Source organism: Sardina pilchardus, chromosome 9 (assembly GCF_963854185.1).
Source record: "Sardina pilchardus chromosome 9, fSarPil1.1, whole genome shotgun sequence".
Lineage (NCBI taxonomy): Eukaryota > Metazoa > Chordata > Actinopteri > Clupeiformes > Clupeidae > Sardina > Sardina pilchardus.
Window position 1 is genome coordinate 35,006,888 of NC_085002.1, and position 20,346 is coordinate 35,027,233.

The 20,346-nt window shown below is 37.7% G+C and overlaps 1 protein-coding gene across 1 annotated transcript in view; it reads left to right on the forward strand.

The window, feature by feature from the left end:
* Positions 1-20,346, forward strand: part of dock3 (dedicator of cytokinesis 3) — a 597,933-nt gene that overhangs the window by 516,380 nt on the left and 61,207 nt on the right. The window contains exon 49 of the mRNA XM_062544851.1: positions 5,402-5,477. Within this exon, the coding sequence (XP_062400835.1) occupies positions 5,402-5,477 (76 nt within the window). The remainder of the gene's footprint in view (positions 1-5,401; positions 5,478-20,346) is intronic.

Consider the following 20,346-nt stretch of genomic DNA (forward strand, 5'->3'; position numbering starts at 1 on the left):
CACAAATACATGCAAGTACAATGCTAGTACATGCTAGTACATGTTGTTATACAGGTTGTACCACTATGCCTAATTAGGTAGGTACACTGTTACAGCGACACATTAAAATAAAGTGTTACCATAATTAACTTAACAATGAACCAAATGTGGTGGGCTTGTGTGTTATTGCTGCCGCTAGATAAAGACAGAGCTCTGGGACCGTATTACAGAAACTTCCTAACTTCAAAATCCTATCTTATCTCAGTTTAGGATGGCATTTAGGATCTTTGGTATTACAGAAGCAACTGTCTTAACTGCATTTAGGACAAAATCTTATCTTATAGGAATTTGGCCATAACAGAACCATCCTAACTCAAGAATTTCTTAACTTAGGAATCATAACTTAGGATGGCACAGGCCCTGTCCTAACTGCAAAATAACTGCCAAACTGCAACAGGCCTGTTGGGTTGCCTATGATAAGATGAGGAACATGACTGTTTTGGACACAATAAATCATATTTCACTAAATAGGATAATTAAGTGAAAACAAGAAAAATAAAATGTATAAGCTATGTCTTATCAAACATTTATAAACAACAAATAAATAGGCCTATCAATTATAATTATAGAATAATATACTATTATGTATTCTTATTATTCATTAATATATTTTTGTATTTCATATTTTTATTCAGCACATCAAATTAATCAATATCACTCTCTTTCTTTCTGTCTTTTATAGCCTATTGCTTAGCCTGGCATAGCCATATGTAAGCTTCCGCTCAATTTTCATTTCCCTTCACCATTACACGATATTAGTACGAGTACGGTAGTATTGCTCCTTCCTAGCCTATTTTCTCTCTGATATTATGGTTTGTCCATCTTGAGCAACGAACTGTCAAAGATTCTTTAGAACACCATCTTTGCAACCTGACATTATAATCATAGATACAAGCAGTCTTGTTTACGTTCTAAGCATAGAAACAGGCATGACAGGACGATTGCCGATTTAAAAATCTGATTGACAGTTACAGTTAGGAATTCTTAAGTTAAGATAAGATAGGAGGTCTGAGATGAGATAGGACACAGCCATGAGTTTAGGAACTGCTTCTGTAAAAGGAAGATAGGATTTTTCATATCTTTGAAACTTAACTTAAGTTAGGACAAGCACTTAGGATATTTTTCTGTAATACGGCCCCTGGCCTCGGGTGTGGCTTAGGGACTCTATAGCGCCACCTAGCACATTGTCTGTTGTGGTTGATACGTACATTCACGAAAATGAACCAAATTTGGCCGGCATGTGTTTTGCTATAGCTATTCAGAGACAGAGCTCTGGCCGAGGGTGTGGCTTAGGGACTCTATAGCGCCACCTAGTGTGTTACCTGTTGTGGTTGACATATACATTCACGAAAATGAATCAAATTTGGTGAGCTTGTGTGTTATTACTGCACAAGTCAGAAACAGAGCTCTGGCCTAGGGTGTGGCTTAGGGACTCTATAGCGCCACCTAGCGCATTGTCTGTTGTGGTTGATACATTCACGAAAATGAACCACATTTGGTGGGTATGTGTGCTATTACTACTGCTTGTCAGGGATAGAGCTCTGGCCTAGGGTGAGGCTTAGGGACTCTATAGCGCCACCTAGCACATTGTCTATTATTGTTGACACATACATACACGACAATTAGGTACGCTTGTGTGTTATTGCTGCCACTAGTCAGAGACAGAGCTTTGGCCTTGTGTGTGGCTTTAGGACTCTATAGCGCCACCTAGTTTGTTGTCTGTTGTGGTTGACACAGACATTGATGAAAATTAACCAAATTTGGTGGGCATTTGTGTTGCTCACGCACATGCCCACCAACAAGTACGTGTTGCTTTGTTAGATTCCGCAAATGTCACGGGTCCGCACCGCAGGTGCTCGGGCCCGCCATCGCCTCTTGCGGCTATATTTATCATAGTTTTTTCCGTCTTACCTGTCCTACAGCCTTTTTGCCTTTTTTCATCATCTTGTAATTTAGCAGTCATATATAGAATTGCACTTGATACTCAGAGATAGAGGTTTGGCCTAGGGTGTGGCTCAGGGACTCTATATCGCCACCTAGCGTGTTGTCTGTTGTGGTTGACACATACATTCACGAATATGGACCAGATTTTGTGGGCATGTTGTATTAATCTGAACAACTTTTACATGTAAACCATATAGTTAATATTAAAATAATTTGAGTTATGACTATGATTATGATTTTTGCACATCACGTATTTTGAAACACTTGTCCTAGACCGCAGTAAAATGATCTTGAGGGGTTGCCCAAGAGGAATTGCAAACAGATTTTTGAATTTCTGAAGTATATTGAAATGGCAAAGGTTTGAATTATGGTGTCTTATTAACTCATTGGCTGCCAGCGATTTTCAGTGCAGAGCGCTCCATACTGCCAGACGTTTTACAGCATTTTGACTGTTTTTCCAAGATCCACCGAACGGTGAGCTTTATGACTATGTAAACACCGAAGGTACCAAATGAAAGAGTAGACTCTCTTCTTTCACCAGGAAAAAAACGGTTTGTTTCTATCGTTTTCCGTTCTTTAGTAATCGTCAGTAGAACATGGGTTAGTTTTGCTAAAAACACCTGTTTTTGACCAAAACATGGAGAAAACGATATTTTTGTGAAAATCAACTTTTTAACGTTAGCGATTCAGGAGTATGTCTACCACGATTGCACTGTTATCTCGTCAGTCTCGTCAAGGTTGCTAGGGACTCTGATGGTCGCTAAAGACTCTGAACAGGACGGTAGACTTAGCAAGCTAGCACTAGCCAAGTTGTTGTTAGTCTATATAGCAATATCCAATGTAAATGGATCATACCGTTCACGTGTTTTCCATCCTTGATGTAACAAGTAAGCATATTTATTCCCTGCATCGCGTGCAAACTAGATCCACTGTGGTCGATCTTCAGTGTCTTTGCTTGTTGCATGCTGCATGCTGTCTCTGCATGTGCACTATAGGCAGATACTAATCATCCAAATGGCACTGCTGTCATCTAGCGGTTGGGATCGCTAGTACCAGGGTGGGAATTATACCAAGGCCATGAGGCCATGGCCTCCGTTGCCCTACACTTTGGCCTTGATGCCCCGTGAAAAAAACCCCATCATAAGGCCACAGTGGCCTTTATGCCCCTGACTTAGGGTTGCCAACCATTCAGTATAATACGGAATCGTCCCGTATTTGACACGTAAAAGTCTTGTTCCGTATTGAACTGATACAGAACTCTCTTTGAGTGAAATTAGGTACGGTGCTTCACCTGATAATTTGCTGCGCAATTGATCACGCAATCGCGGACCGACAGAAAAAGAAAGCAAACGTTTCTGCAATCAGGAGGAAATGCTAGCCAATTCGATGTGATTAAACATAGAGGCATACAATTAAGTGGTGGTATGAGCTTTCATTGAATGCATGCTTTCACTGCTCATGTTTGAGGCTGTGTTAGTGTTTCTCAAAGCCTACAGCGGCTAGCGGGTCTATGTATTTGTGTCGAGATAACCCTGAAATGTAAAACCATCGAATTTTACTCAGTGGCCTTTGTGCCCTATCATGTGGCCTTGGTGCCCCTAAAAAAAAAAAGAAGGTGAAGGCCAAATGGCCTTGCCCCTAAAATGACGAAATTCCCACCCTGGCTAGTACAGTCTGTTTACAAGCCTGAAACTCTGCCAGATCGTTCCCAAGCCCACCCAGGAGCCCTCCCCATTGAAAAAGGCAATTGACGTCTATAGACGTCAATGGCAGTCAACGTATGTGTCTAAATTGACGTTTAAAGATGTCAATGGCAGTGAATGAGTTAAAGAAACAGGAAGTTAATGTTATAGGCAGAAAAAAGGTTATATATTGGATGTATTTGGACAGAGCTCTCCTTAGGTGTGGCTTCGGGACTCTATAGCGCCACCTAGCAGCACGTTGTCTGTTGTGGTTGATACATACATTCACGAAAATGAACCAAATTTGGTGGGCTTGTGTGTTATTGCTACTGCTAGTCAGAGACAGAGCTTTGGCCTAGAGTGTGGCTTAGGGACTCTAAACGCCACCTAGCACATTGTCTGTTATGGTTGACACATACATTGAAGAAAATGAACCAAATTTGGTGGGCTTGAGTGTTATTGCTATCGCTAGTCAGAGACAGAGCTCTGGCCTAGGGTGTAGCTTAAGGATTCTATAGCGCCACTTAGTGCATTGTTTGTTGAGATTGACACATACATTCACGAAAATGAACCAAATTTGGTGGGCTTGTGCGTCATTGCTATCGTTAGTCAGAGACAGAGCTCTGGCATAGGGTGTGGCTAAGGGATTCTATAGCGCCACCTAGCGAGTTGTCTGTTGTGGTTGACACACATTCACGAAAATTGACCAAATCTGGTGGGCATGTGGGTTGCTCATGCACATGCCCACCAACACGCACATGTTGCTTTGTTAGATTCCGAAATGTCACAGGTCCGCACCGCAGGTGCTCGGGCCCGGCATCCCCGCTTATTTTGTCCTTATAACTTCTCGCTTGTATTTTTCTTGATTGTATTCTTGTTAATTTTTTTGTCCTTGTAACTTCTTGTTTGCACAATAAAAAGATAAATAGATAAATAGATAAATACAGTAAAATTTGCAGGGTACCCGACTCGGTGCAGGAGATTTGTTCTAAGGGATACATGTCAATTATTGGTAATTTTAATATTCATTTGGATATCTTGTCTTCAGTTCTCCTCAATGGAAGAAACATACTGTAAATCCCCTAATATTGGCCTGTATTCCAATACCGGCCGGGTCTCTAGCACTGGCCGGTCTCGCTGTCGGCGGAAGTAAATAAAGGCCGGTCTCCAAAAGAGGCCGGGGCCATTATTAGAATCAACGTTTTTCTGGGCAGGTCTCAACATTATGTGTTATGACAGTAACACAAGTAACGCCTGCATGCCGAGTGGAGAGAATTAGCATGGCTCTGCCTATTCTCATGCTCATTGCGACTCCCCACCCTGCTTCTACGTTGCCCCTAGCTCTCCTATGGACACTTCGACCATGTCTAACATACCCATTGGTATTAGACAAAGGCTCCACCACGTTACCGTCCTCGCAATCAGAGAGAGGCACGGTTGGAAAACAAAAGAGCGTGTTGAAAAAGAAAAAAAATTACCCCACCCCCCATGATACTTGTCATGTAATCCCCAGCTTGTATGTCCTACCTACCATTGTGATTAAGATTTTACTTTTTTGAAATATGTTGCTGACATTAAATTCAAAATTAACATATAGAGTATTTCCGAAATTGTTTTTTACAGTGTCCCAACTTTTTGGCTGTAATTTAATGTGATGTGGGTCTGTATATAGTGTGCAACTTTTATGTAGGTTTGTGTTTACAACTTGCCCATGGTGTTTCTGTTCTTCATTGCAGCCCAGCCCATCCTATTCCAGCCTCAGTTCTACTCACTCTGCCCCCTCACAGATGATAAATCCAACAGGCATCAGAGGTATGTTCTATCATCAAAAGAAAACACTATAGTGAAAGTAATCTGAAAACTGGTAAAACTTCACAATAACTATAAACTATGAAGCATTCATTAACCCTATGAGCCCGACGGACGCAAAGTGTGTCAAAAAACACACCCATTATTCCCTGTTACATTGCTCCGCGATTATTTGTCACAGCGAGATGAGACGAATACTGCACGAAAGAGCAGAACCGGGGCTTTCCAACGAGACTAGACACTTGTCTGTACGATCAAGTATAAAAATAAAATAAAATCATGAAGTTAAATCAAAGTATATCATATTTACAGTCTATATTGCTCTGCGTTCACCCAGGCATCAAGCACTCTTGCTTGAATTACTCACGCACCCGACATCGCACAGACACAACAAGCATATAAAAACAGAGAAACAGAGCTTTCCATTGATACCAAAAACATCGATCCTTTTGTGTTGTAAAAACAGACAAAGTGACAAACAAATCATAATGTCATATAACTTCGGCTACCATGACTCTCGTTTGATTTACTCATGAAACCGCTATCACGCATGTCAGATGAAAGAGGAGAGTTAGAGCTATCCACAGATACCAAATACAACCTTCTAGGCCATAAAATAGGCGAAGTGACAGCAAAATAATAACTTCATTTAGCTCCACTCACCCCATGTTTTTGTGTTGCATAATAGCCTACCGGTATGTTCATAATCCAACGTGTTTCTCTATGGCAAGTCACGTTCATAATACGGTTTTGAGATCCTAGCAAACTCCTGTATGGTATCCAATTCAAGACTCATATTACATCCATATTTGTTTGACAAATAAACACTTTTTTGCCTTTACTTTGTTCATTCCAATGCAGTAGAAAAATATTATAGAGAATCATCATCTGTGCACGTCATGTGCGCTACCATGCAACAAGTCAGGTCAGATCAGCTAGTGTCACAAATATGGAGCGCAAAAAGTGTAAAAAAGTCATTTCTCATCACTAAATAAAAATGGCCATTTATTTCTGGAAGGCACACACCACATATTTCTGTAAATTTCTCAGCCCCAAAGTATACCTCCACCATGGTTCTTATATTGCCATTTTCATGACAGTCAGGCCTACACAACCATTTAAGTTATGTTGAGCTGCTTGCTGTGGTGAGATACACGTCAAAATGTAAGAATTTGTATAGTATGCTTTTTACATTTTCATTATTTAAAAATCTAAATCAAATCAATGCAAGTATTTATACAAGATATTGTGGCAGATCTGGGTAGCCTAGACTGTGCTGAAAAAAACAATATGTAACATGTGTGAATGGCACTTACAGTGACCAGGATAAATGCTTCTAACTAGAGGTAGTGAAAATGCCCTTAAAACAGCTTAGGATTCATAGGGTTTAAGGGTTCGGTAGGCAAGATGTTTTTGATCATATTCACTGAAACCGACAATATGCTCTGATAGAACAACATGAATCAGCCAGTTTTAGAAAAAACCTGCACTTCTACCTCAACCTAGAGCCTGTTATTTGTTTTGCAAAAATCCACTGCTCCTAGTTCAACAAAAATGTTATTTGGAAAGCGTTCGGGCTCACGGCCCTTAGCTAATCCATTGTTTGCAATTTTGGGCTATACAGTAGCATACTGCAAGCTCTGTAGTGATAGCAACAGGGGCAAGGAAAAACTCCCTTGTTCAGGAAGAAACCTAGGGCAGAACAAGAAAGTTTTTCCTTGCCCCTGTTGCTCCTTGATGTCCATTTGTGCTCCCCAACCCCTATATATTTATTTATTTTTATTTATTTCTTTTTTATTACAGTGCATGAAAATGCACTGTACTGTTCTTCCTCTGTCTTCTTCTTCTTCTTCTTCTTCTTCTTCTTATAACTAGAAATGCAATTCCAAGGAATTACCAGTGCATGAAAATGCAAAAATAGATAGATAATGTAGATATGGTTACTAAGGTGTAGCTAGGGTAAACATGGTAGTTGCATAGTTTACAGAGAGTTGATAGTGTGAAGGTAGACAGTTTAAAGCTGAAACATTCCAGTTCTAATTTAACTAATGATTTCTATTCATGTTAAAATGTTAACTATGGTAACAATGATAACCAGGTTGATTGGTTAACTTAGCTACTGATTTCATGCAGTTATGGTAAAAATGTTAACTATGCTAACTATGCTCACAGTTCTAACCAGGTTGATTAGCTAACTTAGCTAATGATTTCTAAAAGTTATGCTAAAAATGCTAACTATGCTAGCAATGCTAACTATGGTAACAATGTTAACTTAAACTAACATTGCTTACCAGGTTGATTAGCTAACTTAACTGATGATTTCTAGCAATAATGCTAAAAATGCTAACTATGCTAACAATGTTAAATATGCTAACAATGCTAACCAGGTTGATTAGCTAACTTAGTTGATGATTTTTTGCAGTTATGCTAAAAATGCTAACTATGCTAAACATGCTAACCAGGTTGATTAGCTAACTTAGCCAATCATTTCTAGCAGTTATGCTAAAAATGCTAACTATGCTAACCATGCTAACTAGCTAACTTGCTAGTGCGGATTTTATTTTTAAACATTTGTTGCAAGGGTATTCATTGTGGCCACTATCAGGAAACAAGAAGTTACTGCAGTGTAATCATGTTGGTTGCTATGGAAACGGTCATAAACGCTTAATTTTAATGGTTGCTATGTTGGTTCCTAGGTACATGGAGGTTTCATGTAGTTGACTGGAGGCATAGTTGATGATAACTGACAGTTGGAATGGTTGAACAGTTAAATAGTTGAGTAGTTTCAATGGTTAAATGATTTAATGGTGTATTATTGCAGTGAGGACTTTTATTTTGAAACAGTTGTGGACAGAGGAAACAGTTAACAGGATATGTAGTCTTCAGAGAGATTGTATGCTTATAGCCAGAGAAACTGACAGTTGATACAGGTGTAATCAATATAATTTAAGAGCCAGAGTGTATATGCTTGAAGCCTGAGACAGAGTAAATAATTTAAAAGTTGAATGTAGTCTAATTAATGTTGATAGACAGAGAGTTTAATGGATGTTGATAGACAGTTTAATGGGTGGATGAGTGAATGGTCTGAAGAAGATGAATGGATAGAAAGTTGGATGGAATGTGCCTTATATTCTTGTAGAATGGAGAGACACAGCTCTACTGAGAGTAGTGGATACAGATACAGGTGTAATCAATTTAACTGGCTAGTCTTAAGAGAGCCAGGGTGTGCTCTTAAAGCCTGAGACAGAGTAGATTGTTTAAAAGTTGAATGTAGATCGTCTAATTGATGTTGATAGGCAGACTGTTTAGAATGGGTGGATGAGTGAATGGTTTGAAGAAGATGAATGGATAGAAAGTTGGATGGAATTAGGAAGACTTATGTTGATACAGTTGATACAGGGGAACAGAAAATGTAGTCTCAAGAGAGTCAGTGTATGCCTGAGAGAGAGCTGCTGCACCTGGACTGGCCACCTGGCGTAACATTCTAATTGCTGCCGTGATGTCATAAAGGGTAATGTTAAGTCTATGGGGAAATAGCTCAATGTTAAATCTATGGGGAAATCGTTTTTTAATTAATAGTTTAAAAAGTATAAAAGTTACAAAGTTGAAAAGTCATAGCACACATGTCCTAAGTAAGACCTACGTAACGCAGTTTGAATGAAGTTTCTATGTTAAACGGTTCAAGCTGATTTGCGTGCGTTAGAAGAATAACTAGAAATTCAATTCCAAGGAATTACCAGTGCATGAAAATGCTAAAATGTATTGATAGATAATGTAGATATGGCTACTAAGGTGTAGCTAGGGTAAAGATGGTGATTGCATAGTTTAAAGAAAGTTGATAGTGTGAAGGTAGACAGTTTAAAGCTGAAACATTCCAGTTCTAACTTAACTAATGATTTCTATTCATGTTAAAATGTTAACTATGGTAACAATGATAACCAGGTTGATTGGTTAACTTAACTACTGATTTCTTGCAGTTATGGTAAAAACGTTAACTATGCTAACAGTGCTAACCAGGTTGATTAGCTAACTTAGCTAATGATTACTAGCAGTTATGCTAAAAATGCTAACTATGCTAGCAATGTTAATTATGGTAACGATGCTAACTTTACTAACAATGCTAACCAGGTTGATTAGCTAACTTAGCTGATGATTTCTAGCAGTAATGCTAAAAATGCTAACTATGCTAGCAATGTTAAATGTGTTAACAATGCTAACTAGGTTGATTAGCTAACTTAGTTGATGATTTCTTGCAGTTATGTTAAAAATGTTAACTATGCTAACAATGCTAACCAGGTTGATTAGCTAACTTAGCTAATGATTTCTAGCAGTTATGCTAAAAATGCTAACAATGCTAACTATGCTAACCATGCTAACTAGCGAACTTGCTAGTGAGGACTTTTATTTTGAAACATTTGTTGCTAGGGTATCCATGGTGGCCACTATCAGGAAACAAGAAGTTACTGCAGTATAATCATGTTGGTTGCTATGGAAACGGTCATAAACGCTTAATTTTAATGGTTGCTATGTTGGTTGCTAGGTACATGGAGGTTTCATGTAGTTGAATGGAAGCATAGTTGATGATAACTGACAGTTGGAATCGTTGAACAGTTCAATAGATGAGTAGTTTCAATGGTTAAATGATTTAATAGTGTATTATTGCAGTGAGGACTTTTATTTTGAAACAGTTGTGGACAGAGGAAACAGTTAACAGGATATGTAGTCTTCTGAGAGACTGTATGCTTAAAGCCAGAGAAACTGACAGTTGGCTGCAGGTGGCTGACCAGCTGGCGTAAGATTCTAATTGCTGCCGTGATGTCATAATGAGCAATGTTAAGTCTATGGGGGAAATTGTAATAGTTTTTAACTAATAGTTTAAAAAGTATAAAAGTTACAAAGTTGAAAAATACAAAGCACACATCGCGTAAGTAAGACCTACGCAACATAGTTTGAATGGAGTTTCTACGTTAAGCGGTTGAAGCTGAATTGCGTGCGTTAGAAGAAGAACTAGAAATGCAATTCCAAGGAATTACCAGTGCATGAAAATGCAAAAATAGATAGATAATGTAGATATGGTTACTAAGGTGTAGCTAGGGTAAACATGGTGGTTGCATAGTTTACAGAGAGTTGATAGTGTGAAGGTAGACAGTTTAAAGATGAAACGTTCCAGTTCTAACTTAACTAATGATTTCTATTCATGTTAAAATGTTGATTAGCTAACTTAGCTAATGATTTCTAGCAGTTACGCTAAAAATGCTTACTATGCTAGCAATGCTAACAATGCTAACCAGGTTGATTAGCTAACTTAACCGATGATTTCTAGCAGTAATGCTAAAAATGCTAACTATGCTAACAATGCTAAATTTGCTAACAATGCTAACCAGGTTGATTAGCTAACTTAGTTGATGATTTTTTGCAGTTATGCTAAAAATGCTAACTATGCTAACAATGCTAACTATGCTAACCATGGTAACTAGCTAACTTGCTAGTGAGGACTTTTATTTTGAAACATTTGTTGCTAGGGTATCCATGGTGGCCACTATCAGGAAACAAGAAGTTACTGCAGTATAATCATGTTGGTTGCTATGGAAACGGTCATAAACACTTTTTAATGGTTGCTATGTTGGTTGCTAGGTACATGGAGGTTTCATGTAGTTGACTGGAGGCATAGTGGATGATAACTGACAGTTGGAATGGTTGAACAGTTCAATAGTTGAGTAGTTTCAATGGTTAAATGATTTAATAGTGTATTATTGCAGCGAGGACCTTTATTTTGAAACAGTTGTGGACAGAGGAAGTAGTGAAACAGGATCTGTAGTCTTAATGAGATTGTATGCTTAAAGCCTGAGACAGAAGGTGCTTCTCATAGCGTTTACGCGTCCTCTCTCGCTCCTCACTGATCTACATAAAGAATGATGGAGCGGCAACAATGGGATAGTCTAGCCCTTCTTCTATCTTTCTTTATGTAGATCATTGAGGATCGAGGATCGAGGGAGGACATATAAACGCTGCTTGAGAGGGACCCACAGTAAATACTTTAAAAGTTGAATGTAGATAGTCTAATTAATGTTGATAGACAGAGAGTTTAATGGATGTTAGACAGATTGTTTAATAGATGTTGATAGACAGTTTAATGGGTGGATGAGTGAATGGTCTGAAGAAGATGAATGGATAGAATGTTGGATGGAATGTGCCTTATATTCTTGTAGAATGGAGAGACACAGCTCTCTACTGAGAGTAGTGGATACAGATACAGGTGTAATCAATTTATCTGGCTAGTCTTAAGAGAGCCAGCCTGAGACAGAGTAGATTGTTTAAAAGTTCAATGTAGAGCGTCTAATTGATGTTGTTGATAGGCAGACTGTTTAGAATGGGTGGATGAGTGAATGGTTTGAAGAAGATGAATGGATATAAAGTTGGATGGAATTAGGAGGACTTATTTTGATACTGTTGTGCGCAGAGGATACAGGGGAACAGAATATGTAGTCTTCAGAGAGGAGCCTGAGAGAAACTGACAGTTGGTGCCCAGGTGGCTGACCAGCTGGGGTAACATTCTAATTGCTGCCGTGATGTCATAATGAGCAATGTTAAGTCTATGGGGGAAATGGTGATCGTTTTTAACTAATAGTTTAAAAAGTATAAAAGTTACAAAGTTGAAAAATATAAAGCACATATGGCATAAGCAAGACCTACGCAACAAAGTTTGAATGAAGTTTCTACGTTAAACGGTTGAAGCTGAATTGCGAGCGTTAGAAGAAGAAGTTTAATAATAACTAGAAATGCAATTCCAAGGAATTACCAGTGCATGAAAATGCAAAAATAGATAGATAATGTAGATATGGTTACTAAGGTGTAGCTAGGGTAAACATGGTGGTTGCATAGTTTACAGAGAGTTGATAGTGTGAAGGTAGACAGTTTAAAGATGAAACGTTCCAGTTCTAACTTAACTAATGATTTCTATTCATGTTAAAATGTTGATTAGCTAACTTAGCTAATGATTTCTAGCAGTTACGTTAAAAATGCTTATTATGCTAGCAATGCTAACTTTACTAAAAATGCTAACCAGGTTGATTAGCTAACTTAACCGATGATTTCTAGCAGTAATGCTAACAATGCTACATTTGCTAACAATGCTAACCAGGTTGATTAGCTAACTTAGTTGATGATTTTTTGCAGTTATGCTAAAAATGCTAACCATGCTAACTAGCTAACTTGCTAGTGAGGACTTTTATTTTGAAACATTTGTTGCTAGGGTATCCATGGTGGCCACTATCAGGAAACAAGAAGTTACTGCAGCATAATCATGTTGGTTGCTATGGAAACGGTCATAAACACTTAATTTTAATGGTTGCTATGTTGGTTGCTAGGTACATGGGGGTTTCATGTAGTTGACTGGAGGCATAGTGGATGATAACTGACAGTTGGAATGGTTGAACAGTTCAATAGTTGAGTAGTTTCAATGGTTAAATGATTTAATAGTGTGTTATTGCAGTGAGGACCTTTATTTTGAAACAGTTGTGGACAGAGGAAGTAGTGAAACAGGATCTGTAGTCTTAATGAGATTGTATGCGTAAAGCCTGAGACAGAAGGTGCCTCTCATATAGCGTTTACGCGTCCTCTCTTGCTCCTCACTGATCTACATAAAGAATGATGGAGCGGCAACAATGGGATAGTCTAGCCCTTCTTCTATCTTTCTTTATGTAGATCATTGAGGATCGAGGAGCGAGGGAGGACATATAAACGCTGCTTGAGAGGGACCCACAGTAAATACTTTAAAAGTTGTATGTAGATAGTCTAATTAATGTTGATAGACAGTTTAATGGATGTTGATAGGCAGATTGTTTAATAGATATTGATTGACAGTTTAATGGGTGGATGAGTGAATGGTCTGAAGAAGATGAATGGATAGAAGGTTGGATGGAATGTGCCTTATATTCTTGTTAAGAGAGACACTGATACAGCTCTCTGAGAGTAGTTGACACAGGTGTAATCAATTTAACTGGCTAGTCTTAAGAGAGCCAGAGTACTCTTAAAGCCTGAGACAGAGTAAATAATTTAAAAGTTGAATGTAGATAGTCTAATTAATGTTGATAGACAGAGAGTTTAATGGATGTTGATAGACAGATTGTTTAATAGATGTTGATAGACAGTTTAATGGGTGGATGAGTGAATGGTCTGAAGAAGATGAATGGATAGAATGTTGGATGGAATGTGCCTTATATTCTTGTAGAATGGAGAGACACAGCTCTCTACTGAGAGTAGTGGATACAAATACAGGTGTAATCAATTTAACTGGCTAGTCTTAAGAGAGCCAGCCTGAGACAGAGTAGATTGTTTAAAAGTTGAATGTAGAGCGTCTAATTGATGTTTATAGGCAGACTGTTTAAAATGGGTGGATGAGTGAATGGTTTGAAGAAGATGAATGGATATAAAGTTGGATGGAATTAGGAGGACATATTTTGATACTGTTGTGCGCAGAGGATACAGGGGAACAGAATATGTAGTCTTCAGAGAGATTGTAAAGCCTGAGAGAAACTGACAGTTGGTGCCCAGGTGGCCGGCCACCTGGCGTAAGATTCTAATTGCTGCCGTGATGTCATAATGAGCAATGTTAAGTCTATGGGGGAAATTGTAATAGTTTTTAACTAATAGTTTAAAAAGTATAAAAGTTACAAAGTTGAAAAATACAAAGCACACATCGCGTAAGTAAGACCTACGCGACATAGTTTGAATGGAGTTTCTACGTTAAGCGGTTGAAGCTGAATTGCGTGCGTTAGAAGAAGAAGAATAAGAAGCCTAGGAAGAACAGTACAGTGCATTTTCATGCACTGTAATAATAAGAAGAATAGGAAGAACAGTACAGTGCATTTTCATGCACTGTAATAATAAGAAGACTTTGGAAGAACAGTACAGTGCATTTTCATGCACTGTAATAAGAAGAAGAAGCCTAGGAAGAACAGTACAGTGCATTTTCATGCACTGTAATTATTACAGTGCATGAAAATGCACTGTACTGTTATTCCAAGTCTTCTTCCGCAACTTCTTATTACAGTGCATGGAAATGCACTGTACTGTTATCCCTAGGCTTCTTCTTCTTCTACTACTTCTTATTATTACAGTGCATGAAAATGCACTGTACTGTTATTCCAAGTCTTCTTATTAGAGTGCATGAAAATGCACTCTACTGTTATCCCTTTTCTTATTAGAGTGCATGAAAATGCACTCTACTGTTATCCGGTTTCTTCTTATTATTATAGGCGATTATTCTTCTTCTTACGTTTTTGTGCGTGCAATTCAGCTTCAACCGTTTAACGTAGAAACTTCATTCAAACTGCGCTGCGTAGGTCTTACTTAGGTGACTTCAGCTATGTATTTTTCAACTTTGTAACTTTTATACTTTTTTAACTATTAAATAAAAACTATTAAAATTTCCCCATAGACTTAACATTACATTATGACATCATAATAGGGCAATTAGAATCTTATGCCAGGTGGCCAGTCCAGGTGCAGCAGCTCTCTCTCTCTCTCAGGCTTTAAGCATACAATCTCATTAAGACTACAGATCCTGTTTCATACTTCCTCTGTCCACAACTGTTTCAAAATAAAAGTCCTCACTGCAATAATGCACTATTAAATTGTTTACCCATTGAAACTACTCAACTAATTAACTGTTCAACCATTCCAACTGTCAGTTATCATCAACTATGCCTCCAGTCAACTATATGAAACCGCCAAGTACCTAGCAACCAATATAGCAACCATTAAAATTAAGCGTTTATGACAGTTTCCATAGTAACCAACATGATTATACTGCAGTAACATCTTTATTCCTGATAGTGGCCACCATGGATACCCTAGCAACAAATGTTTCAAAATAAAAGTCCTCACTAGCGAGTTAGCTAGTTAGCATGGTTAGCATTGTTAGCATAGTTAGCATTTTTAACATAACTGCTAGAAATCATTAGCTAAGTAAGCTAATCAACCTGGTTAGCATTGTTAACATCGTTAGCATAGTTAGCATTTTTAGCATAACTGCTAGAAATCATTAGCTAAGTTAGCTAATCAACCTGGTTAGCATTATTAGCATAGTTAGCATAGTTAGCATAGTTCGCATTTTTAGCATAACTGCTAGAAATCATCAACTAAGTTAGCTAATCAACCTCATTAGCATAGTTAGCATGGTTAGCATTGTTAGCAAATCTGGTAATCAGGTTATCTTATTCAATTTTAAACTGTCTATCTTCGCACTATCAACTTTCAAAAACTATGAAACCACCATGTCTACCGTAGCAACACCTTAGTAACCATATCTACATGATTTATCTGTACATTTTTGCATTTTCATGCACTCGTAATTTCCTTGGAATTACATTTTCTAGTTATTATTATCGATATTATTATTCCGCTGACGCTTTTTGTGCGTGCAATTCAGCTTCAACCGTTTAACGTAGAAACTTCATTCAAACTGCGCTGCGTAGGTCTTACTTAGGTGACTTCAGCTATGTATTTTTCAACTTTGTAACTTTTATACTTTTTGAACTATTAAATAAAAACGATTAAAATTTCCCCATAGACTTAACATTACATTATGACATCATAATAGGGCAATTAGAATCTTATGCCAGGTGGCCAGTCCAGGTGCAGCAGCTCTCTCTCTCTCTCTCTCTCAGGCTTTAAGCATACAATCTCATTAAAACTACAGATCCTTTTTCAGTACTTCCTCTGTCCACAACTGTTTCAAAATAAAAGTCCTCACTGCAATAATGCACTATTAAATCGTTTACCCATTGAAACTACTGAACTATTTAACTGTTCACAACCATTCAAACTGTCAGTTATCATCAACTATGCCTCCAGTCAACTATATGAAACCTCCAAGTACCTAGCAACCAACATAGCAACCATTAAAATTAAGCATTTATGACAGTTTCCATAACAACCAACATGATTATACTGCAGTAACCTCTTTATTCCTGATAGTGGCCACCATGGATACCCTAGCAACAAATGTTTCAAAATAAAAGTCCTCACTAGCAAGTTAGCTAGTTAGCATGGTTAGCATTGTTAGCATAGTTAGCATTTTTAACATAACTGCTAGAAATCATTGGCTAAGTTAGCTAATCAACCTGGATAGCATTGTTAGCATAGTTAGCATTGTTAGCATAGTTAGCATTTTTAGCATAACTCTTAGAAATCATCAACTAAATTAGCTAATCAACCTCTTTAGCATAGTTAGCATTTAGCCAGGTTAGCTAATCTGGTAATCAGGTTAGCTAATTCAATTTTAAACTGTCTATCTTCGCACTATCAACTTTCAAAAACTATGAAACCACCATGTCTACCCTAGCAACACCTTAGTAACCATATCTACTTCAATTTTAAACTGTCTATCTTCGCACTCTCAACTTTCAAAAACTATGAAACCACCATGTCTACCCTAGCAACACCTTAGTAACCATATCTACATGATTTATCTGTATATTTTTGCATTTTCATGCACTCGTAATTTCCTTGGAATTACATTCTCTAGTTATTATTAAACTTCTTCTTCTAACGCAGCCAATTCAGCTTCAACCGTTTAACGTAGAAACTTCATTCAAACGTTGTTGCGTAGGTCTTGCTTATGCCATGCCTGCTTTGTATTTTTCAACTTTGTAACTTTTATACTTTTTAAACTATTAGTTAAAAACTATTACAATTTCCCCCATAGACTTAACATTGCTCATTATGACATCACGGCAGCAATTAGAATCGTACGCCAGGTGGCCAGCCACCTGGGCACCAACTGTCAGTTTCTCTCAGGCTCCTCTCTGAAGACTACATATTCTGTTCCCCTGTATCCTCTGCGCACAACAGTATCAAAATAACTCCTCCTAATTCCATTCAACTTTATATCCATTCATCTTCTTCAAACCATTCACTCATCCACCCATTCTAAACAGTCTGCCTATCAACATCAATTAGACGCTCTACATTCAACTTTTAAACAATCTACTCTGTCTCAGGCTGGCTCTCGTAAAACTAGCCAGTTAAATTGATTACACCTGTATCTGTATCCACTACTCTCAGTAGAGAGCTGTGTCTCTCCATTCTACAAGAATATAAGGCACATTCCATCCAACATTCTATCCATTCATCTTCTTCAGACCATTCACTCATCCACCCATGTCCAGCTGTGAATACTGTCTATCAACATCTATTAAACAATCTGTCTATCAACATCCATTAAACTCTCTGTCTATCAACATTAATTAGACTATCTACATTCAACTTTTAAATTATTTACTCTGTCTCAGGCTTTAAGAGTACTCTGGCTCTAGACTAGCCAGTTAAATTGATTACACCTGTGTCAACTACTCTCAGAGAGCTGTATCAGTGTCTCTCTTAACAAGAATATAAGGCACATTCCATCCAACCTTCTATCCATTCATCTTCTTCAGACCATTCACTCATCCACCCATTAAACTGTCAATCAATATCTATTAAACAATCTGCCTATCAACATCCATTGAACATTCTGTCTATCAACATTAATTAGACTATCTACATACAACTTTTAAAGTATTTACTGTGGGTCCCTCTCAAGCAGCGTTTATATGTCCTCCCTCGCTCCTCGATCCTCAATGATCTACATAAAGAAAGATAGAAGAAGGGCTAGACTATCCCATTGTTGCCGCTCCATCATTCTTTATGTAGATCAGTGAGGAGCGAGAGAGGACGCGTAAACGCTATATATGAGAGGCACCTTCTGTCTCAGGCTTTAAGCATACAATCTCATTAAGACTACAGATCCTGTTTCACTACTTCCTCTGTCCACAACTGTTTCAAAATAAAGGTCCTCACTGCAATAATACACTATTAAATCATTTAACCATTGAAACTACTCAACTATTGAACTGTTCAACCATTCCAACTGTCAGTTATCATCCACTATGCCTCCAGTCAACTACATGAAACCTCCATGTACCTAGCAACCAACATAGCAACCATTAAAATTAAGTGTTCATGGTTAGCATAGTTAGCATTGTTAGCATAGTTAGCATTTTTAGTATAACTGCAAAAAATCATCAACTAAGTTAGCTAATCAACCTGGTTAGCATTGTTAGCAAATTTAGCATAGTTAGCATTTTTAGCAATACTGCTAGAAATCATCGGTTAAGTTAGCTAATCAACCTGGTTAGCATTGTTAGTAAAGTTAGCATTGCTAGCATAATAAGCATTTTTAGCGTAACTGATAGAAATCATTAGCTAAGTTAGCTAATCAACATTTTAAAATGAATAGAAATCATTAGTTAAGTTAGAACTGGAACGTTTCATCTTTAAAACGTCTACCTTCACACTATCAACTCTCTGTAAACTATGCAACCACCATGTTTACCCTAGCTACACCTTAGTAACCATATCTACATTATCTATCTATTTTTGCATTTTCATGCACTGGTAATTCCTTGGAATTGCATTTCTAGTTCTTCTTCTAACGCACGCAATTCAGCTTGAACCGTTTAACGTAGAAACTTCATTCAAACTGTGTTACGAAGGTCTTGCTTAGGACATCAGCGCAATGTATTTTTTAACTTTGTAACTTTTATACTTTTTAAACTATAAATTAAAAACTATTAAAAATTCCCCCATAGACTTAACATTGGCCTCTATGACATCACAATCGGGTCGTTAAGCAATTAGAATCTTATGCCAGGTGGCCAGCCCCACCTGCAGCAGCCCTCTCTCTCTCTCAGGCTTTAAGCATACAATCTCTCTGTGAAGACTACATATCCTGTTAACAGTTTCCTCTGTCCACAACTGTTTCAAAATAAAAGTCCTCGCTGCAATAATACACTATTAAATCATTTAACCATTGAAACTACTCAACTATTGAACTGTTCAACCATTCCAACTGTCAGTTATCATCCACTATGCCTCCAGTCAACCACATGAAACCTGTACCTAGCAACCAACATTGCAACCATTCAAATGAAGTGTTTATTACCGTTTCCATAGCAACCAACATGATTATACTGCAGTAACTTCTTGTTTCCTGATAGTGGCCACCATGGATACCCTAGCAACAAATGTTTGAAAATAAAAGTCCTCACTAGCAAATTAGCTAGTTAGCATGGTTAGCATAGTTAGCATAGTTAGCATTTTTAGCATAACTGCAAAAAATCATCAACTAAGTTAGCTAATCAACCTGGTTAGCATTGTTAGCAAATTTAGCATTGTTAGCATAGTTAGCATTTTTAGCATTACTGCTAGAAATCATCGGTTAAGTTAGCTAATCAACCTGGTTAGCATTGTTAGTAAAGTTAGCATGGCTAGCATAATTAGCATTTTTAGCACAACTGCTAGAAATCATTAGCTAAGTTAGCTAATCAACATTTTAACATGAATAGAAATCATTAGTTAAGTTAGAACTGGATTGTTTCATCTTTAAACTGTCTACCTTCACACTATCAACTCTGTAAACTATGCAACCACCATGTTTACCCTAGCTACACCTTAGTAACCATATCTACATTATCTATCTATTTTTGCATTTTCATGCACTGGTAATTCCTTGGAATTGCATTTCTAGTTATTATTACAGTGCATGAAAATGCACTGTACTGTTCTTCCTATTCTTAAACTTCATCTTCTTATTATTCTTCTTCTAACGCACGCAATTCAGCTTCAACCGCTTAACGTAGAAACTCCATTCAACTTTTGTCCCGTAGGTCTTACTTACGCGATTTTTCAACTTTGTAACTTTTATACTTTTTAAACTATTAGTTAAAAACTATTACAATTTACCCCATAGACTTAACATTGCTCATTATGACATCACGGCAGCAATTGGAATCTTACGCCAGGTGGCCAGTCCAGGTGCAGCAGCTCT